The 23,510-nt window shown below is 36.2% G+C and overlaps 1 protein-coding gene across 3 annotated transcripts in view; it reads right to left on the bottom strand.

The window, feature by feature from the left end:
- SNCA (synuclein alpha) overlaps positions 1 to 23,510 on the bottom strand; it is a 131,794-nt gene that overhangs the window by 100,035 nt on the left and 8,249 nt on the right. For 2 of the 3 annotated variants that reach the window (XM_073805590.1, XM_073805591.1), the window contains exons 3-5: positions 20,443 to 20,484; positions 10,521 to 10,663; positions 1,167 to 3,605 (exon numbers count right to left, since the gene is read on the bottom strand). In XM_073805590.1, the coding sequence (XP_073661691.1) occupies positions 3,474 to 3,605; positions 10,521 to 10,663; positions 20,443 to 20,484 (317 nt within the window). In that variant the 3' untranslated portion in view covers positions 1,167 to 3,473. Of the gene's footprint in view, positions 1 to 1,166; positions 3,606 to 10,520; positions 10,664 to 20,442; positions 20,485 to 23,510 lie in introns of those variants that run through there. The other variant, XM_019926419.3, reaches the window with a different exon arrangement.

Here is a 23,510-nt window from a genome sequence, read left to right as displayed (position 1 = left end):
GAAATATGGCTCAGATGGTAATAGAGCCTTTAAAGAAACACCTAAATTTGAAATCATCTGACACATAATAGTATCTGATTAACGAAACACTATCAAAAATATCATGTCATCTCTGCATGTGAAGGGACGGTAGCAATACACGTTAGCCACAAGCACAATGACAATGAGTTCATAAAAGTACGGGTATTGCTCTCACACTGCATTCAGCAAAATTGCAATCCATGTTAAGCATTTATGAAGGAATAAACCAATCGCACAAATATGATTTAAAGCTATTTGTTGGTGTGCCCTAGAGCAGTTCTATCATACCCTTCTTATAATATATTTCTCTAACAAACAAAACTATCATCACAATTGGTTTTCTGAAGACTGAAATTGGATCTGTACTCACGTATGTACTGCAGGGTTGTAATGCTTACACATTATTGTTCTATGACAATTTTAAAATTTATTGTTTATTGTTGTATTACACAATGCGTACACTGGTCCTAGGATTCAGGTGGAAGTGTTTTATATTTTAGCTGTGTCTAAACAGCTAAAATATTGTAGTTCTTATCTCTGTGTGCGGTAATTTCACAGTCCACTGACAAAAACAAAATTTAAAGATAATATTTACTGAGAGGAAAAGTCTCTCTCATGACTAACAGAAAGCACTTTTTTCCCTATAATGGATATATACTTGTTACAAATATATGCTCTCAAAGACCAGAGATGCTCGTTCTTCCCAGGGGTAAATACATCGGTCGCCTGCCTGGATTGCACATTTCCTGAAGGCAGGAGCCATCCACGTGTCATTCGCCTTTGTATTCCCCATGGTGCCCAGCTGGGCATCAGCACATACAAAGTACCCATTAAATGACTGAATGCTATTGAATTTTAATGAAAAGTTAACCGTAGGCCTATGTCCCTTACAATCTTATATATAATTATAGGGTGCTTTCCTACTTACAACCTTACAAGATTAAGGGTCATTAAGAATCGTGATTCATCCATCCTGAACCCAGTGAAATACTATTAAATACACAGAAATCCCATCATACTGGACGAGTTTCTTAGTGGAGACAGTTTACGTAACACTAGCAGACTTTCACACGAGTATAGAATATTGACTTTTACATACCACATTGCAAACTATTACTGATCATATTCATTTTGAAACAAATCAATTAGGTCAATTCGTTTTTTTCTTTATTTACCACATTATGCTTTCATCTAAGATTACAGTGATATTAGCCGTATACACTGCTTCCACCACAAACACAAATCAGGCAGAGCATTGCGCCTCAGAAGTTTTAGTTTAGTTAAATACAACTAACAGTCATGTTGGTTATGTTCTAAGGTCAAGCACAAGGTAAGACTCAAACTTCTAATTATTTGAGAAAATACATTGTATCAATCATTAATAAATATCAAAGGAAAAAGTTTACTGTAAATTAAAATACTTCACTAACGTTGACATCTCGTATTACCTTCTTATAAACAATACTAAGATCACGTCTGTGATATGCGTATGCTTCTTCAAAGAAATCTGAAAGGTCACCTGTGACCTTTGGCTTATTTGTGAAATCAGCATCAAAGGAGCTAGCTGATGCCAACATTCATCATCTGATTAATCATTTAGTTAGAAGGTCCGTAACACTCAAGTGTTTAGAAATAAATTTGGATCAAGCTAAACACAACAGCTCTGGTAAGTCAAAGGAAATAAGGACCCTTAAATGTTACAGATCACAGTGTCAAATCTGAACTTTTTCATTTCTGCTTTGTTTTAGTCACCTAGCACACATTTGGTGAGCTGTCCTCTTACAAATTAAGGCAGGGTTACAGATCATACGTGCTTCTATCCATCTGACATCAGTATTTTCTGGGTAACTGTGCTGGGGATATTAAAAATTGTTTATAATATGATCTAATTTTTCCAAAATGGCACTGATTAGGAACTTTATTATGATTCTGAAGAAAAAAATAAACAGATGAAACCTGAATATTTCAAGTATCTGAGGCCATAAATATTTCAAGCTTATTTCTTCCATAAAACCTATTCATCTCCATGTAGATAGGGCAGCGCCTAGACGGGATGTGATAATGAAGTTGACTGCTGTACTATATCTGTCAGGCAGTGGCTTTATAGCTTATTCAGAGCTTTCACTCTCTACATGTGCAGAAAATTACAAAAATATAAACCTCAGGGACACCAAGGATCCAACTGTTCTAGGGCATTCCAGATAGCATTAAAGAGATGCTCATGTATTCAGTAAGGATTTATTTGAGCAGCAAACACATGCAGAGCACTACTGAGGGGTTGGAATGGAGCAAACACCGTAGTGAACCGCTCTATATTGTAAACACAGACGCACTACGTAATAACTCTTACTCAAGGGCCTTTCTTTTATAATATTCTTGGTACAAGAAGATCATTTGTTCTCAATAGAAGTGGGAAACATAAATTTTATTTATATAACATCACTGTTTGTTTGAACTTAAAACTTGAACACCTCTGCCAATGCATTTGTAGCTCGTTTCTATTGTGCTAATCAGGTGAATAAGCTTCAGGAAATGACTTGTACGGCTGGTAACCTCTTGTGTGTACATAGGTAAAAACAGAGATGTATTATTCTGATGTATTAAATAAAGAAGCTAATAATACTTGATGACAAAAAATTCTTAAAATTCGGGACATCCTATTTGTCCTTTAATCTAGTATCTTATAACTAGAAATTATTACTAAGGGTGGCTTCACTCATATGATCAAATTCACAAAAACACTTAGGTGTCTGTGGTCATACCTCTCATCAAAAAGAGATGAGTCTTTTGTCTCCTTAGGTAGGTTTATTCCTAGATATTTTATTCTTTTTGTTGCAATGGTAAATGGGAGTGTTTTCTTGATTTCACTTTCAGATTTTTCATCCTGAGTGTATAGGAATGCCAGAGATTTCTGTGCATTAATTTTGTATCCTGCTACTTTACCAAATTCATTGATTAGCTCTAGTAGTTTTCTGGTAGCATCTTTAGGATTCTTTATGTATAGTATCATGTCATCTGCAAACAGTGACAGCTTTACTTCTTCTTTTCCGATTTGGATTCCTTTTAGTTCCTTTTCTTCTCTGATTGCTGTGGCTAAAACTTCCAAAACTATGTTGAATAAGAGTGGTGAGAGTGGGCAACCTTGTCTTGTTCCTGATCTTAGTGGAAATGCTTTCAGTTTTTCACCATTGAGGACGATGTTGGCTGTGGGTTTGTCATATATGGCCTTTATTATGTTGAGGTAAGTTCCCTCTATGCCTACTTTCTGCAGGGTTTTTATCATAAATGGGTGTTGAATTTTGTCAAAAGCTTTCTCTGCATCTATGGAGATGATCATATGGTTTTTCTCCTTCAATTTGTTAATATGGTGTATCACGTTGATTGATTTGCGTATATTGAAGAATCCTTGCATTCCTGGAATAAACCCCACTTGATCATGGTGTATGATCCGTTTAATGTGCTGTTGGATTCTGTTTGCTAGTATTTTGTTGAGGATCTTTGCATCTATGTTCATCAGTGATATTGGCCTGTAGTTTTCTTTCTTTGTGACATCCTTGTCTGGTTTTGGTATCAATTATAAGACACTGATGAAAGAAATTAAAGATGATACAAATAGATGGAGAGATATACCATGTTCTTGGATTGGAAGAATCAACATTGTGAAAATGACTCTACTACCCAAAGCAATCTACAGATTCAATGCAATCCCTATGAAACTACCACTGGCATTTTTCACAGAACTAGAACAAAAAATTTCACAATTTGTATGGAAACACAAAAGACCCCGAATAGCCAAAGCAATCTTGAGAACGAAAAATGGAGCTGGAGGAATCAGGCTTTCTGACTTCAGACTATACTACAAAGCTACAGTAATCAAGACAGTATGGTACTGGCACAAAAACAGAAATATAGATCAATGGAACAGGATAGAAAGCCCAGAGATAAACCCACGCACATATGGTCACCTTATCTTTGACAAAGGAGGCAGAAATGTACAGTGGAGAAAGGACAGCCTATTCAATAAGTGGTGCTGGGAAAACTGGACAGGTACATGTAAAAGTATGAGATTAGATCACTCCCTAACACCATACACAAAAATAAGCTCAAAATGGATTAAAGACCTAAATGTAAGGCCAGAAACTATCAAACTCTTAGAGGAAAACATAGGCAGAACACTCTATGACATAAATCACAGCAAGGTCCTTTTTGACCCACCTCCTAGAGAAATGGAAATGAAAACAAAAGTAAACAAATGGGACCTAATGAAACTTAAAAGCTTTTGCACAGCAAAGGAAACCATAAAGAAGACCAAAAGACAACCCTCATAATGGGAAAAAATATTTGCAAATGAAGCAACTGACAAAGGATTGATCTCCAAAATTTATAAGCAGCTCATGCAGCTTAATAACAAAAAAACAAACAACCCAATCCAAAAATGGGCAGAAGACCTAAATAGACATTTCTCCAAAGAAGATATACAGAGTGCCAACAAACATATGAAAGAATGCTCAACATCACTAATCATTAGAGAAATGCAAATCAAAACTACAATGAGATGTCATCTCACACCAGTCAGAATGGCCATCATCAAAAAATCCAGAAACAATAAATGCTGGAGAGGGTGTGGAGAAAAGGGAACCCTCTTACACTGTTGGTGGGAATGCAAATTGATACAGTCACTGTGGAGAACAGTATGGAGGTTCCTTAAAAAGCTACAAATAGAACTACCATATGACCCAGCAATCCCACTACTGGGCATATACCCTGAGAAAACCATAATTCAAAAAGAGTCATGTACCAAAATGTTCATTGCAGCTCTATTTACAATAGCCCAGAGATGGAAACAACCTAAGTGTCCATCATCGGATGAATGGATAAAGAAGATGTGGCACATATATACAATGGAATATTACTCAGCCATAAAAAGAGACGAAATTGAGCTATTTGTAATGAGGTGGATAGACCTAGAGTCTGTCATACAGAGTGAAGTAAGTCAGAAAGAGAGAGACAAATACCATATGCTAACACATATATATGGAATTTAAGAAAAAAAAATGTCATGAAAAACGTAGGGGTGAAACAGGAATAAAGACACAGACTTACTAGAGATTGGACTTGAGGCTATGCGGAGGGGGAAGGGTAAACGGTGACAAAGCGATAAAGAGGCATGGACATATATACACTACCAAACGTAAGGTAGATAGATAGTGGGAAGCAGCCGCATAGCACAGGGAGATCAGCTCGGTGCTTTGTGACCGCCTGGAGGGGTGGGACAGGGAGGGTGGGAGGGAGGGAGACGCAAGCAGGAAGAGATATGGGAACATATGTATATATATAACTGATTCATTTTGTTGTGAAGCTGAAACTAACATACGATTGTAAAGCAATTATACTCCAATAAAGATGTTTAAATAAAAAATAAATAAAAAGAAAAAAAAAGAAAAAAAAAAAAGAGATGAGTACACCAGAACAAGCATTCCCGAAGAGATGAATTTAGCAAATAGAAAAATAAAAATGAGTACTAGACCTCTTGGTTTAAAAAAAACACAAGAAATCACAAAAGGCAGGAAAAAAGAAAAGAGAAAGGAAAGGGAGGGAGGAAGGAAGGAAGGGAAAGAGAAAGGAAGAAAGGAAGGAAGGAATGAAGGAAGGAAGGAAGGAAGAGAAAGAAAGAAAAAGAAAGGAAGGAAAGAAGGAAGGAAGGAAGGAAGGGAGGGAGGGAGGGAGGAAGGAAGGAAGATTTGTCCCCTCATCAATCTGGGAATGATGGGCCAAATACCCTCAAAGGGCATACGGGCTGAACACCAATGCAGCCAGTCCTTTTGCAGTGTTCCTGATATTCAAAGGGAGAAACCAATGACCAAGAGAACGGCACAGCCACGAATCCACTTCAACAAGCTAACACCTAGTAGCCCTGCTTATCACATTCCTCTTCCACCAAGCCGTGTGAAATGCATCCCTGAATCTCGTTGATATTACTTCCTGTGTAGCCCTTGAATTAATCCATTTCTTTCTTTTTCCCTCACCAACACCTTGGTATTCACAATCATCTCCTCTTTCTATCATAGCCCACTAACTGGTCCCTGGTTTCCTCTCTTTCCTCTTTTTAATCTGTTTCCCACCCTACAGGCAGAGACATCATTTCCACAGGCAAATTTATAACCTGACGTCCAGATTAAGTGTTTAAAATGCTTTAATAGGTTCCTTTATTTTTAGAACAAAGAACAATGTCTTTATCATGGCCAACTGTGACGTGGCCCGGCTACATCCTTATTTTCTCTGGTCTCAGCTGTCCTCTTTGATTTGCCATGCTCCCCTCCTACCACGTTAGATTTCCTCTTGCTGATGCTTTTGCCTGGAACGCTTTTCCTCTAACTCTCACTTCTGAAAACTGCTAGTCATGTTTTGGATCTCAGTTCAAACATCACTTCCCCAGGGAAGCCTTTGTATTGCCTCCCCCTCCCCCTTACCCTGCAGTAGCTGGGTCAGGTCTCTAGTTAGATATTCTTGGCATTAGGTACTCCATTGCATTTATCACAGTTTATAACTACACACTTACTGTGTGGTGATTAGATGATTACTACTGATATCTGTCACTAGACTATAAGCACAATGAAGAGAAAAACTGTATGGTTTTCTTATCATTTTAACCTCAATATCTAGCAAAGTTTCTGGCACACAGTAAGCAAGTATTATTTCTTCAATGAATAATGAGTGTCAAAATGGGGGTCATTAACAAGCGGTTAAAGCAACAATAAAGAGCTTACTGCCATTCACCAGCATCACTTTGATAAGAGTTTGAAGGATTAAATTATTTCAAATTGCATAACGAACAAATGCAACAATTTTGTTTAAATTCGGGAATTTTGGGCATCCCGTAGATGTGGCCAAAATGAAAGTTTAGTAGCATCTTCCCTGAATTACTACAGAAACTCAGAACTTTACTGCTAAATTGGGATTTAACAATTTTCTAGTATATCCCTCATTATACAAGAAAGAGTCTTAGGAGATCTTCAAAAGGTCATTTAGCCTGTTCGTGACCGAGCAGGGATGAAAATCAGCCATTTAAACTCCCAGTTCAATTTTTTTTGGCTACAACTATGCTGTAATTTCTAGGTTTATGGCTTCATTTTCATATTAGAAATTTGTAAGACCCTACCAGTACCCATAAGAGAAATATCTCCAAATGGTTAATTTTGTCACATCATTTAGGTTTCTGCTTTAAAAAACATTAAAACAAAGAGCAATATTTTTAGAAAGGTAAAAAGCAAGCCCAATTTTGTAAGAAATGAAACATTTTCATGCCTTATTTGCAATTCACATTGTACGCCTCGCCTTAAGTGAGGTGAGATGCAGGGTGAGGGTGGGATGCAGAAGGTACATGCTTCCCTGGTTTCTTAATATTCTGAAGTAAAGAATTTTCCCAGTTAAACCTAGTTGTCCAAATTTCATTTATGAAAAGCCAAAAGCAAGGTAAATTTTGAGGAAGGGGTTGGAGAAATGACCTTAGTAGATGGAAGAGCTCTGCTGGTACCCAGGCTGTTACAATTGGCTATGTGACCTTGGACTGCTTACTTCCCCTCTGTAAATTTCCTCGTTTGTACAATCAGGAAACTGATCTAAATCATGGGCTCTGTCTGTTGATGGGCTTCCATGATCCCACTAAGCCCTTTGGTGTGTGTATGTGAGTGTACATTTTTCTGGGAAGAGGGTCCATAGTTTCTATGATGTTGGCAAGGATCTGGGACACAAAACACATTAACTGCGTTTGTGCTAAAATCTGAGGGTCCCTCTGAACTTTGGAAATGGAATAAAGCTATACATAGAATTACAATTTCAGATGGAAATAGGAATTAGTATAATTATTAGCATGAGTAATAAGATAGCTTGAAAAGCACAGTCTGTACAAAGGAATACTACTATCATCAACCATACATTCAAGTATTAGCTGAAGAACTTCACTGGAAGCCCAGTCCGGATTTTCCAGAAGTACCATCCATTGTTCCAGAAAATGTAACTACATGGGATAAAATCTCAATATGTCACAGGTTTTCAGTCCTTCCTGTTTATTGATGTTTTAATGACCCATCAAGATAGGTCTGCTACATAGGATTACATGGAGCGGAAACAATCCAGAGTAGTCTGTCAGCAAATAAAGATACTTTCTTATAGTTTGCAGGATATCTATTCCAAAGCATTTTGATGATAACTTTTGGATGGCTGAAGAGCCACGGTTGCTATACTACACACATATTTACTAAAGACACAGAAATAAAAGTCACTTTCTTATCACTGATTTCCTTCCTTCTCTCCCTTCTTAACGTAATAAACATTCCTTAATTGTCTCCTATGTGTCAGGGCACTCTTCTAGACACTTGTGAAGTATCAGTGAACAAACTATTATCTTCTGCTGTCGTGGTGCTTACATTTCAGAATGGGAGAAATGAAATAAACGATATGCATAAAAATAAGTTAGCTATTATTTTTAAAGGTGATAAATGCTTTGGCCAAAAAAAAATAAAAGAAAGAAAGAGTAGGGAAATTAGGAATACCAGAGATGAGGAGAATGGTTCCAATTTTAAATAGGTCAGAGAGGGCCTCACTGAGAAGGTGTTGATTAGTAAAGACCTGAGGAGATGAGGGAGTGAGGCAAATGTATAATCTTGGGGAAGAGCTTTCCAGACAGTGGGAAGAGTCAAGGCAAGGGTATGCTTGATGTGTTCAAGGAATAGCAAGGAGGCACTATGGCAGGGAAAAAGCAAAACTCATTCTGCTGCTAATCATGTTACTGACAACGGTTTAATCTCCAAAATATACAAACAGCTCATACAACTCAACAACAAAAAACAAACAACCCAATCAAAAAATGGGCAGAAGACCTTAATAGTCATTTCTCCAAAGAAGATCTATGGCCAGTAGGCACATGAAAAGATGCTCTACATCACTAATTATTAGAGAAATGCCAATCAAAACTATAATGAGGTATCACCTCACACCAGCCAGAATGGCCATCATTAAAAAGTCTACAAATAACAAATGCTGGAGAGGGTGTGGAGAAAAGGGAACCCTCCTGCACTGTTGGTGGGAATGTAAGTTGGTGCAGCCACTATGGAAAACAGTGTGGAGGTTCCTCAGAAAACTAAAAATAGAATGACCATGTGATCCAGCTATCCCACTCCTGGGCATATATCCAGACAAAATTATAATTCAAAAATATTACATGCACCCCTATGTTCATAACAGCACCCTTCACCATAGCCAAAACATGGAAACAACCTAAATGTCCATCGACAGATGAATGGATAAAGAAGACGTGGTACCTATATACAATGGAATACTACTCTGCCATAAAAAAAAGAATGAAATAATGCCATTTGCAGCAACATGGATGTAACTAGAGATTATCATACTAAGTGAAGTAAGTCAGAAAGAGAAAGACAAATACCATATGATATCACTTATATGTGGAATCTTAAATATGGCACGAATGAACCCATCTACAAAACAGAAACAGACTCACAGACATAGAGAACTGACTTGTGGTTGCCAAGGGGAAGGGGGGCAGGGAGAGGGATGCACTAGGAGTCTGGGGTTGGTAAGTGAAAACTATCGCATTAAGAATGGATAAACAACAAGGTCCTACTCTATAGCACAGGGAACTATATCCAATCTGTTGGGATAAACCATAATGGAGAAGAGGATTAAAAAGGAATGTATTTATGGATATAACTGAGTCACTTTGCTGTACAGCAGAGATTGCCACAGCATTGTAAATCAACTGCACTTCAGTTAAAAAAAGAATCATTCTGCTGCTGCGGTCAGGAAATTGGTAAAATTTCATCTTCCAGTTGACACTTCATTTTCTATTGCTTACTCGTTTAAAATGAAAGTCATAATAACTCTTGAATAATCTTCCTAGAGTCTCATATTTGTCAAGAAAGGCAAAGTCAGAATTCTGAGAACTGAAAAACCACCCCAAAACAATGATCTCTGGTTGGTAACGTCGTTTAAGTCTCTCAGTTTCCACAGACGTATATTTGGCAATGAACTGTTATGCAATAAGCAGATCTGCCCTTTAATAAGAGATGATGTCACTATAAAGAAATCAAGTAAAAGATCTTCATTTTTGAATATTTAGAGATTGGGCACAAAGCATTTGCTATATTCCAACAAAGAGAAATTCCAAGATTCATAGCTAACATAAAAGCACCCATTCTTTCTGAATGTCACTGTTCTTTTGGGCATTTGTTAAACTGTCCATTTCATTAACTTTTTTTCCAGAAAATAAAACAATCATGATTATTGTACAATTTTCATGGCATTTATCTGGGTGAATACCTCCAAAAGGAATACACATATAAAGGTAGTACTTTTTTATGAGGGAAGGTCAGTCAGCCCTCCCACAAGTAAGCATCTTATTCCTGCCTAGTGCCTTGCCCTGAAAACTCACCGTGATCCACAAGCTTACGTATAAAACAAAAAAATGTACACAGCCATACCTTGCCCAGCTGATCCTTTTTGCCAAAGCCAGTGGCAGCTGCAATGCTCCCTGCTCCTTCCACTGTCTTCTGTGCTACCGCAGTCACCCCTGTCACCACTGCCTCTCCAACATTTGTCACTTGCTCTTTGGTCTTCTCAGCCACTGAAATAAATCAAGAATGACAGATTAAGGGATGATGGAGCGATCGCCACTTAAAATAATTTCATTTCCACTAGACATCAACTTCTAAAGGCCTATATTTGCACACGTAGATAACTAAAGAGTAAGAAGAAATAAAAGCTCCCAAGATTTCTAAGTGAGCGTGGCTTAGCCAAACATATCGATAGAATCTTTGCTAAGATAGTCTGTTGTAATCATGCAGATATTAAGAGGTGTTTCAAGCTTAATGATCACAAATTTAGAACCCTAAGCAATTTCAGTTTGGTTTACTTTTTATTAAGGAAAGTTTACAGCAAGCAATGCTTACAGGGGCAGTTGTATCAAACTTAGCACGAAATTTATTTCAATTTCAATGCCAATTCTTTGATCTCACTCAGGATGTTTATTTCATCACACCTTCTGAGACACAGAACACATATGTGCTCTCACATGTTACCATCAGAAATAAACAATAGAGTAAGGGAAGATTATGAAGGAACTTTGATCCTTTTATGAAACATCAGATAGTTGAAACAGAAGGGGTTTTAGTGATGAGACTGATTTTCAACCATTTTAATGGGAACAAAAGAGCTAGACATAAAGTATGAAAATGAAATGGTTTGTTGAGCACACTTACAATTTCTTTTCATTAAAAATATATAATATGGTGATTCAGTAGATTTTTAAAAATAAGTTAAAATTTTAAGAGGGTATAAACAGTTCGGGATTAGACTTAGAAGAGATTTAATCTCACATCAAAACTTCTCTAAGACTGTATCTGATATAACTGTTAATTTAATCTTTCTATATTACCTCCATACAAATATCAAATAAAGGAAGTTGAAATTAAAAAGTTTGTTTCAATTAAATGAAGAGTTTTATGTTAAAGAGGTAAAAGATGAGATTCTGCACTGTTAACAATTTCAAGGTCAACAGAGAAACAAAACAACCCTTCACCTAAACTTTATAACATTTATACTCATAAAGCCTTGGTCTTGCATTCTTACCTATATCTATGTAACATTTGCCTTCTTTTCTGAGGAATCCGAAGAGTTGCACTATGTTAGCTGTTAAGTGTTATGTGCTAGTCACATGATTATTGTACAGATTTCATGTCACCAGTTGGGAGAGGCCAGTGATTAAACAGTAATCGTGTGGACAAAACAACTGGGTTTTGAAAACACTATGTAGGTCAAGGAAGCTGAAGAGGCTGTAAGGACAAAGACCCTCACTCCTCAGTCCAAGGCAATGTGGGGAAGCAGATGTGACCCTAGAGTCTAAAACCAGGAAGAGTTCACAGCAGGTGATATGGTTGATGCCTGCTAACTAGTCATGGCTATTCTCAATGCAAAGTTCAGTTTAAATGCCAGTGAAAAGCTGTACTGGAAATCTCATGTTTTTAAACATTTACAGAATGTTGATGCTTTAAAAATAGTGAATGATGGGCGCTAAGTTTTCATTTTTTTCTTTTCTAAGAACATGAATAGAAAATTTTACTTGAAAATGAACATTTCTTGTTACAAAATCTCAAAGACAAATATAAATTTTGATCTTTTTACAGATTCATTTTTCTGCCAGCCACAAAAGTTTATTTTTATAATTCGAGATTTACATACATATACACTTGTTTAATGCACATAAACTGCACAGTAAAATGCACTTTGTACTTCATTATAATTTTATTAGATTTTATCACTGTAAGAGTAAGTAAATTAGTAACATTACAAAATGGTAGAGTTTACATACAGCAAAGATACACACATTTTAAAAGATTTCTGTAGGACTTGATTTATCTAGTGGCTTATTCACTGACCTCGAACTCCTTTGTTAAAACCTCAAATGTCAACCTCCATGTTAAAAAACCTCTCCTCCCAACAAATGTCCTTGTTCCTCCTCCTGTGATCCCATAAAATTTTAGGTGTATCTTTACTACTGAACTGTTGTTTTGCACCATAATTGTTCCTTGCCCAGTATGTCTCTCCACCTCCAGCATGCACATATGTGCATGCATGTACACACACACACACACACACACACACACACACATACACACACGAACCCCAAAACCCATGTTTACATTTTGTCATTCTGGAGAAAACTCAAAAATTCTGACTTTGTCAACAGTTATCCTTGCAGGACCTCTCCACAGCCTCCATTAGATGGTAGTATTAGTTGTATTCTTTAATTTTTACCACAGGCTCTGAACCTTGAAACGTGGTTATCTGCTTTCTCAACCGCATGGATTCTCCTTCAACTATTAAAATAGAAAGCTGTTACTCTACATAAGCTCCCTTCATACAGCATAGTCTACAACGGTCTGATATCCATTTCTTATAAAAATCATGCTTCATAACATCCCATTTACAGAAGGTCCCTAGAGGGCAGTTTATATATACCTTGGATTGGACCAGAGCAAACATAAGCTGAATACTTGTTTTTTTTATTTGATGATTAACTTAATTTTTTTAACATCTTTATTGGAGTATAATTGCTTTACAATGTTGTGTTAGTTTCTGCTGTATAACAAAGGGAATCAGCTATACATATACATGTATCACCATACCTCCTCCCTGTGCGTCTCCCTCCCACCCTCCCAATCCCACCCCTCTAGGTGGTCACAAAGCACAGAGCTGATCTCCCTGTGCTATGCAGCCGCTTCCCACTAGCTAGCTATTTTACATTTGCTAGTGTATATATGTCAATGCTACTCTCTCACTTCGTCCTAGCTTACCCTTCTTGCTCCCCGTGTCCTCAAGTCCATTCTTGAGGTCAGCATCTTTATTTCTGTCCTGGCCCTAGGTTCTTCAGAACCATTTATTCTTTTTAGATTCCATATATATGTGTTAGCATACAGTATTTGTTTTTCTCTTTCTGACTGACTTCACCCTGTATGACAGACTCTAGGTCCATCCACCTCACTACAAATAACTCAATTTTGTTTATTTTATGGATGAGTAATATTCCAGTGTATATATGTGCCACATCTTCTTTATCCATTCATCTGTCAAAGGACACTTAGGTTACTTCCATGTCCTGGCTATTTTAAATAGTGCTGTAATGAAAAATGTGGTACATGACTCTTTTTGAATTATGGTTTTCTCAGGGTATATGCCCAGTAGTGGGATTGCTGGGTCGCATGGTAGTTCTATTTTTAGTTTTTTAAGGAACCTCCATACTATTCTCCATAGTGGCTGTATCAGTTTACATTCCCACCAACAGAGCAAGAGGGTTCCCTCTTCTCCACACCCTCTCCAGCATTTATGGTTTGTAGATTTTCTGATGATGCCCATTCTAAAAGGTGTGAGGTGATTCCTCTTTGCAGTTTTGATTTGCATTTCTCTAATGATTAGTGACGTTGACTATCCTTTCATGTGTTTGTTGGCAATCTGCATATCTTCTTTGGAGAAATGTCTATTTAGGTCTTCTGACCATTTTTGGATTGGGTTGTTTTCTTTGATATTGAGCTGCATGAGCTGCTTGTATATTTTGGAGATTAATCCTTTGTCAGTTGCTTCATTTGCAAATATTTTCTCCCATTATGAGGGTTGTCTTTTTGTCTTGTTTATGATTTCCTTTCCAGTGCAAAAGCTTTTAAGTTTCATTAGGTCCCATTTTTATTTTTGTGTTATTTTCATTTCTCTAGGAGGTGGGTCACAAAGGATCTTGCTGTGATTTATGTCATAGAGTGTTCTGCCTATGTTTTCCCCTAAGAATTTTATAGTGTCTGGCCTTACATTTATGTCTTTAATCCATTTTGAGTTTATTTTTGTGTATGGTGTTAGGGAGTGTTGTAATTTACTTCTTTTACATGTAGCTGTCCAGTTTTCCCAGCACCACTTATTGAAGAGTCTGTATTTTCTTCATTGTATATTCTTGCCTCCGTTATCAAGCATAAGGTGACCATATGTGCGTGGGTTATCTCTGGGTTTTCTATCTTGTTCCATTGATCTATATTTCTTTTTCTGTGCCAGTACCATAGTGTCTTGATTACTGTAGCTTTGTAGTATAGTCAGAAGTCCAGGAGCCTGATTCTTCCAGCTCCGTTTTTCCTACTCAAGACTGTTTTGGCTATTTGGGGTCTTTTGTGTTTCCATACAAATTTTGAAATTTTTTGTTCTAGTTCTGTGAAAAATGCCATTGGTAGTCTGAAAGGGATTGCACTGAATCTGTAGATTGCTTTGGGTAGTATAGTCATTTTAACAATGTTGATTCTTCCAGTCCAAGAACATGGTATATGTCTCCATCTGTTTGAATCATTAATTTCTTTCATCAGTGTCTTAGAGTTTTCTACATACAGGTCTTTTGTCTCCTTAGGTAGGTTTAATCCTAGGTATTTTGTTCTTTTTGTTGCAATGGTAAATGGGAGTGTTTCCTTAATAACTCTTTCAGATTATTCATCGTTAGTATATAGGAATGCAAGAGATTTCTGTGCATTAATTTTGTTTCCTGCTACTTTACCAAATTCATTGATTAGCTCTAGTAGTTTCCTGGTGGCATCTTTAGGATTCTCTATGTATAGTATCATGTCATTTGCAAACAGTGACAGTTTTACTTCTTCTTTTCCAATTTGGATTCCTTTTATTTCTTTTTCATCTCTGATTGCTGTGGCTAAACCTTCCAAAACTATGTTGAATGATAGTGGTGAGAGTGAGCAACCTTGTCTTGTTCCCGATCTTAGTGGAAACAGTTTCAGTTTTTCACCATTGAGAACAATGGTGGCTGTGGGTTTGTCATATATGCCCTTTATTATGTTGAGGTAAGTTCCCTCTATGCCTACTTTCTGGAAAGTTTTTAATCATAAATGGGTGTTGACTTTTGTCAAAAGCTTTTTCTTTATCTATTGAGGTTATCATATGATTTTTATCCTTCAATTTGTTAACATGGTATATCACATTGATTGATTTGCGTATATTGAAGAATCCTTGCATTCCTGGAATAAACCCCACTTGATCATGGTATATGATCCTTCTAATGTGCTGTTGGATTCTGTTTGCTAGTATTTTGTTAAGGATTTTTGCATCTGTGTTCATCAGTGATATTGGATGTAGTTTTCTTTTTTTTTTGATATCTTTGTCTGGTTTTGGTATCAGGGTGATGGTGGCCTCGTAGAATCAGTTTGGCAGTGTTCCTCCCTCTGCTATATTTTGGAAGAGTTTGAGATGGATAGATGTCAGCTCTTCTCTAAATGTTTGATAGAATTCGCCTGTGAAACCATCTGGTCCTGGACTTTTGTTTGTTGGGAGATTTTTAATCACAGTCTCTGTTTCATTACTTGTGATTAATCTGTTTATATTTTCTATTTCTTCCTGGTTCAGTCTCAGAAGGTTGTGCTTTTCTAAGAATTTGTCCATTTCTTCCAGGTTGTCCATTTTATTAGCAGATAGTTGCTTGTAGTAATCTCTCATGATCCTTTGTGTTTCTGCAGTGTCAGTTACTTCTCTTTTTTCATTTCTAATTCTACTGATTTGAGTTTTCTCCCGTTTTTTCTTGATGAGTCTGTTTAATGGTTTATTAATTTTGTTGATCTTCTTAAAGAACCAGCTTTTAGTTTTATTGATCTTTGCTACTGTTTCCTTCATATCTTTTTCATTTATTTCTGATCTGATCTTTATGATTTCTTTCCTTCTGCTAACTTTGGGGTTTTTTTGGTTCTTTTTTCTCTAATTGCTTTAGGTGTAAGGTTAGGTTGTTTAATTGAGATGTTTCTTGTTTCTTGAGGTAGGACTGTATTGCTATAAACTTCCCTCTTAGAACTGCTTCTGCTGCATCCCATAGGTTTTGGGTCATTTTGTTTTCATTGTCATTTGTTTCTAGGTATTTTTTGATTTCCTCTTTAGTTTCTTCAGTGGTCTCTTGGTTATTTATAGCGTATTGTTTAGCCTCCATGTGTTTGTATTTTTTACAGTTTTTTTTCCTGTAAGGTATATCTAGTCTCATAGCATTGTGGTCAGAAAAGATACTTGATATGATTTCAATTTTCTTAAATTTACCAAGGCTTGATTTGTGACCCAAGATATGATATATCCTGGAGAATGTTCCATGAGTGCTTGAGAAGAAACTGTATTCTGCTGTTTTTGGATGGAATGTCCTATAAATATCAATTAAGTCCATCTTGTTTAATGTGTCATTTAAAGCTTGTGTTTCCTTATTTCTTTTCATTTTGATCTGTCCATTGGTAAGAGTGGGGTGTTCAAGTCCCCTACTATGATTGTGTTACTGTCTATTTCCCCTTTTATGGCTGTTACCATTTGCCTTATGTATTGAGGTGCTCCTATGTTGGGTGCATAAATATTTACAACTGTTATATCTTCTTCTTGGATTGATCCCTTGATCATTATGTAGTGTCCTTCTTGGTCTCTTGTAATAGTCTTTATTTTAAAGTCTATTCTGTCTGATATGAGAATTGCTCCTCCAGCTTTCTTTTTATTTTGCATGGAATATCTTTTTCTATCCCCTCACTTTCAGTCTGTGTGTCCCTAGGTCTAAAGTGGGTCTCTTGTAGACAGCATATGTACGGGTCTTGTTTTTGTATCCATTCAGCCAGTGTATGAGTTTTTGTTGGAGCATTTAATCCATTTACATGTAAGGTAGTTTTCAATACGTATGTTCCTATTACCATTTTCTTATCGTTTTGGGTTTGTTATTTTAGATCTTTTCCTTGTCTTGTGTTTCCTGCCTAGAGAAGTTCCTTTAGCATTTGATGTAAAGCTGGTTTGGTGGTGCTGAATTCTCTTAGCTTTTCCTTGTCTGTAAAATTTTAATTTCTCCGTTGAGTCTGAATGAGATCCTTGCTGGGTAATCTTGGTTGTAGGTTTTTCCCTTTCATCACTTAAATATGTTCTGCCACTCCCTTCTGGCTTGCAGAGTTTCTGCTGAAAGATCAGCTGTTAACCTTATGGGGAGTCCCTTGTATGTTATTTGTTCCTTTTACCTTGCTGCTTTTAATATTTTTTCTTTGTGTTTAATTTTTGATAGTTTGATTAATATGTGTCTTGGCATGTTTCTCCTTGGATTTATCCTTTATGGGACTCTCTGTACTTCCTTGACTTGATTATTTGCTTTCCTATATTAGGGAAGTTTTCATCTATAATATCTTCAAATATTTTCTAAGTCCCTTTCTTTTTCTTTTCTTCTTCTGGGACCCCTGTAGTTCGAATGTTGTTGTGTTTAATATTGTCCCAGAGGTCTCTGAGACTGTCTTCAATTCTTTTCATTCTCTTTTCTTTATTCTGCTCTGCGGTAGTTATTTCTACTATTTTAACCTCCAGGTCACTCATCTGTTCTTCTGCTACAGTTATTCTGCTATTGATTCTTTGTGGAGAATATTTTATTTCATTTATTGTGTTTTTCATCATTGTTTGGTCTTTAGTTCATCTAGGTCCTCGTTAAAACATTTCTTGTATTTTCTCCATTCTATTTCCAAGATTTTGGATCATCTTGACTATCATTACTCTGAATTCTTTTTCAGGTAGACTGCCTATTACCCCTGCATTTGTTTGGTCTGGTGGGTTTTTACTTTGCTCCTTCATCTGCTGCGTATTTCTCTGTCTTCTCATTTTGCTTAACTTACTGTGTTTGGAGTCTCCTTTTCACAGCCTGCAGGTTCATAGTTCCCATTGTTTTTGGTGTCTGCCCCCAGTGGGTAAGATTGGTTCAGTGGCTTATGTAGGCTTCCTGGTGGAGGGGACTGGTGCCTGTGTTCTGGTGGGTTAGGCTGGATCTTGTCTTTCTGGTGGGTAGGACCGCGTCTGATGGTGTGTTTTGGGGTGTCTGTGAACTTACTATGATTTTAGGCAGCCTCTCTGCTAATGGGTGGGGTTGTGTTCCTATCTTGCTAGTTGTTTTGCATGGGGTGTCCAGCACTGGAGCTTACTGGTCAGTGAATGGAGCTGGGTCTAAGCATTGAGATGGAGGTCTCTGGGAGAGCTCTCACCAACTGATATTATGTGGGGCCAGGACGTCTCTGGTAGACCAATGTCCTGAACTTGGCTCTCCCACCTCCGAGGCTCAGGCCTGACACACCAGGCCGGAGCACCAAAACCCTGTCAGCCACATGGCTCAGAAGAAAAGGGAGGAGAAAAAAGAAAGAAAGAAAAAACATAAAATAAAATAAAATGAAGTTATTAAAATAAAATATAAAAAGTATTATTAAAATTTTTAAAAAAATAAAAAGAGAGAGCAACCATACCAATAAACAAATCCACCAATGATAACAAGCACTAAAAACTATACTAAGATAAACATAAAAATCAAAAACTAGTCTTTAGCATACAGTAAACCCCAAGTCTACATTTGCTCCCAAAGTCCACAGCCTCGATTTTGGGAATCCTAACCACAAGGCCACCAGGGAACTCCCCGTTTTAATTTTATACCCTAATTTTTTATCAAAAATATGTATAAAATAGTCATGTAAATACTTTTCTCCACTAGCTGCAAAAATGTAGCTCAAGATAGATCCACTATAAAGTGACAGTAAGTAACACCTAGATAATATATACTATTTGCCTTCAGTATTCTATATATTTATATATATTCATTCACTGAATTCTTTTACAGATGAGGAAACTGAATCACATAGAGGTTATGAATCTTGCAGAATAATCACACAGCTAGTAAGGGGTAAGCAGAAATTCGAACTAAAGTGGTCTTGCTCCAGTGTTTATGGCCTTAACCACAATACAGTATTAATAGTCCCGTTTGGGGCTTCCCAGGTGGCGCAGTGGTTGAGATTCCGCCTGCAGATGCAGGGAACATGGGTTCGTGCCCCGGTCCAGGAAGATCCCACGTGTCGCGGAGTGGCTGGGCCTGTGAGCCATGGCCGCTAAGCCTGCACAGTCGGAGCCTGTGCTCCGCAACAGGAGAGGCCACAGCAGTGAGAGGCCCGCATACCACACACACACACAAAAAAAACCAATATTCCCGTTTGATTTTCCCAATTTCTATTTTATAATTTATCAATAGGAGCATGTTATTTTTCTGAAGGCTTGTTATGTTTACTGTTTTCTGATGATATGAATTATATTTCTGATTATATCTCTTGTTTTACCACACCTGTCAGAAAGCTTGGAGAACGTACAAAATGAAACTCAATCACAGCAAGTCTGTGGGCTTTTAAGGTTGTTAAATTGTGATTTTTCCCTTGATTTTTCTGTTTCTATCATTATCCTCCTCCTCTTCCTCATTATCACCACCATAATTTTCATAATTTTTACTATTCATTTACTGTACTTACAGACTTATTCAAAATCTTGGTGAAATTAGGCCAAAAAGAGACAATAAGTAATTTACTGATCATCCCAAGGGTGTTTCCTAAAATGTCTTCTGAATCATCAAGGAAATGTTATAATTCATATATTGTAGTGTCAGAATATTTCATTATACACTACAGAAAATTTTAATTCATTCCTTGAAAATGGCAATCCTTATGTGATATTTATGCTATTGGTTTGCCAAGAACACTAAGTTGGTCTGAATACTCAAATCTACACTACTATAAACAATTAAACTGGTTAATTCAGTCATCATTCTTGACAGTTACACACACTGTGCTTTATTTATCTACAACAAATACTTAAACTATTTAAAAATATTTAATAAAGAATCAAGATTTTTAAAAAGGATTAAAAAAAAGAATCAAGATTAAACAAAGCTGATGTTCCCTAGAATGCTCCTCTATGGGCAGAGTGGTTATTTACATTTATTCTGAATGATCAGTGCTAGGGCCATACTGCTTACTAGATATTTTCAATATCATCCCTGGATATAAGCTCCACAAAGCTTACCTGTTGTCACACCATGAACCACTCCTTCCTTAGTTTTGGATCCTATAAAAACAAAGAAATTGAAACCGTAAGTGTCAAAGTCGCCTTTACTGCTAATGAGCTACTTTGAAATACATCTAATGGAAAAACAGTATCTCAATCTTCAGAAGCCCATGTGTTAAGATATCCTCAGGGGGGAAAAAAATCTAAAACAAAGAAATACAGCAATCACTACAACAAATAGAAGAAAGCAAAGCTAACAGGATACTTTCCAATTATGATTTTAGCACAGAGTGATGACTTTTCAACCCCTTGTGTCCCACTTCCCACATCAACTTACAGAGGGGGAAAAAATGTTGAGATAACACTGGGGCTGGGTGGGCAGGTGATTTTGCATTCAGAATTGCAGAAGTTCTACCAAAGTACAATACCAAAGAGATTAGGTAACCCATGAAACATAAACAGATGGGAGAGCGAGAGAAAGAATTCACATTTGTTGAACACCTATTATGTAAAAGGTATTTTACATCTCATCTCATTTAAACTTTGTAATACCCATTTCATATCATGCCCATTTTATTCCATATGAAGCAATTACAAATTAAAGTTAAATGATTTGCCTAAAGTCACATAGGTAATAACCGGCTACAACCACATTCAAATTAAGGGCTCTATGACCCTAAGCCCATATTTTCTACGAAGCCAGGCAAACCTTTAGAAGGAATGCAGTACTTTATCATTCAAGTATGATTAATGCCAGCTTCAAGAAGTGGCAAGATAGGAATTTTCCCCAATTCTTGACCATTACTAAGCTTTTACACAAGTAATTTATTAATATGTGTCATTAAAACTAAGTTTGTGAACAATTTTATTCATAAGTCCTTTAATGTTGGATTTTTTTAGTGTAATTGATACCAGCTTTTTCATAAAATGTTTTTGAATAACAACAAAATGAAGATTCATTTGAAAACTACCCTATAAGTCAAATAAAGTAGTTCTTACTGAGTATACTAGAAATAACTGTAAACACATTTTACAACAGGAAAAAAGTGTAAGAGAGCCTCAGTTCCTTATCAAATAAAAATCCTTACCAACAAAATTAATATATAAGATTAATTAAATAATCTCTAAGAAGCTGGTTCTTAAACTGGAGAGTGCAGCAGAATCAATTAAGTGGAAGCAAGGTTAAAAAATGTTGACTACTGAGTCAGAGTTTCAATATTCAGTAAATATCAGGTACAGATATTTGCATTTTTAATAATCCTCATGATCTAATGCAGGTAATACATGGATCAAATCTGAGAAACACTGGTCTGAGGCAGTTTCTAGTTCCAAATTTATTTAGAAGTACGTATCAATGATATAAATTATATGATGATCAATAAGGTGATTTAAATAAATATACATGATCATATTGAACTTTTTCATTGAATTTTTTAATAAAAATATATAAATAAGGCATTAAGTATAACTTGCATGCATTATATTTAAACTTACACTGTACAAAACAGTCCAGCTAAGTTTCTACATTTAATAAAGCAATTTAAGTATCTTTAAGAACTTCCAATTTGAATATATTTAAGGACCTCTAATAAATATAGAGCATAAAATGAAATACAGCCTTGTAGTTAAGAAAGTGAGCTCTGGATTCTGATTTTCTGGATTTAAATCTTCACTTCACTACATAATAAACAAATACACATCACACAATCAACATGAAGATCAAAGCAAATAATACATGCACAGGTCTTAAAACAGTGTTTAGTACATAGTACTTAGTAAGTGATAATTGTTATTATTTTTCTTATATAATATTTGTAAAGAGATTTTCAGTTTAAAACACAGGACAAATCACCATATCATAAACTCATATAAATGAAATTGTGCGGTTGTTAAATATGTTAAAGGTTACAGGATAGTATTTTACATATATGCAATATGAAGTGTGTGTGTGTGTGTGTGTGTGTGTGTGTGTGTATTTTTCAGGCAATGATCACTTTGCATAGTATTGTGGAATCATAAAATGACTGCACACAAGCTGAGGTGAAGCTATAGAAAGTGATCTTAATAATCAATGAGGAAAATTCTGATGAATCAGTGATAAAAATGACTGTTGTTCCATGACCTTTAAAATTTTCTGTCAAAACATTAAAAATTCTTCTAGTCATTTAAAAATGTACAGGGAAATTAAAAACTAAGTAAAGTAATACTTATTTTGTGTACTGTAATTTAAAACATTGACAAGTGTTTTATTTCTTTGTAAAAAACTAATGAGTGCTTGTCTTCTCCCCATTGTATAACTTTCAATATTAAGCTGAGCATCTTTTCTAGGTCTTAGAAAGTTGTAATACTCCTTCATAAGTTTGGGTCAGTTTCCAAAATCTTAGCTTTTGTATTTTTAATGTCATGATATATCTCTGATGGTTTCTTTCATGTGAGGTGTTTATATAGCACCACTTCCTCTGGGACAGCTTCAGCCTACTCATCACAAACACGTTTTCCATTTATGTTGATACCTTCACCTTCGACAAGTTCCTCTGGCTGCATATCCAGTCTCCTGAATGGCAGCAGTATCCACATTCTCACAGTCAGCTATTCCTTCTATAAATACATTTATGTCTGATTCAAATTTTACTTTCAGCATTTTTCACTTTATTTCTTTGCTGACATTCCCTTCTTTGGTCAATTTTCTCTTTCAATTATGCATCTTTGTAAAATATCATCTGTGTTTATCATTGGGAGGCAAGGAGGTAACTTAACCATGGGCTTTGCTGTCTGTACAAACTGAATAACAGATCATAGAGCCACTGACTGTTACAGCGGACTGATCACAAATAAACTTTGAAAGAAGTCATGTGATTTGGCCATGGATCATAAATAATGAGTTTCTGTTACTTATGTAGTGACTGTGGGCTAAAGAGCTAGGAGCAAAGTTTATACTTTATGTAATAACTCACAGTTTATGTATTGCGGTGATAGAAATTTGAACTGTACAGTTAGGGACTGGTTTTATTTAACTGACTGTGGTAACTGAAGTTCATGTACACTGGAACTATGCAGTTGTATTTAGGAGAACAGTTCTTATCACT

The sequence above is a fragment of the Tursiops truncatus genome, chromosome 5 (assembly GCF_011762595.2).
Source record: "Tursiops truncatus isolate mTurTru1 chromosome 5, mTurTru1.mat.Y, whole genome shotgun sequence".
Taxonomy (NCBI): domain Eukaryota; kingdom Metazoa; phylum Chordata; class Mammalia; order Artiodactyla; family Delphinidae; genus Tursiops; species Tursiops truncatus.
This window is presented reverse-complemented; position numbering and strand designations above follow the sequence as displayed.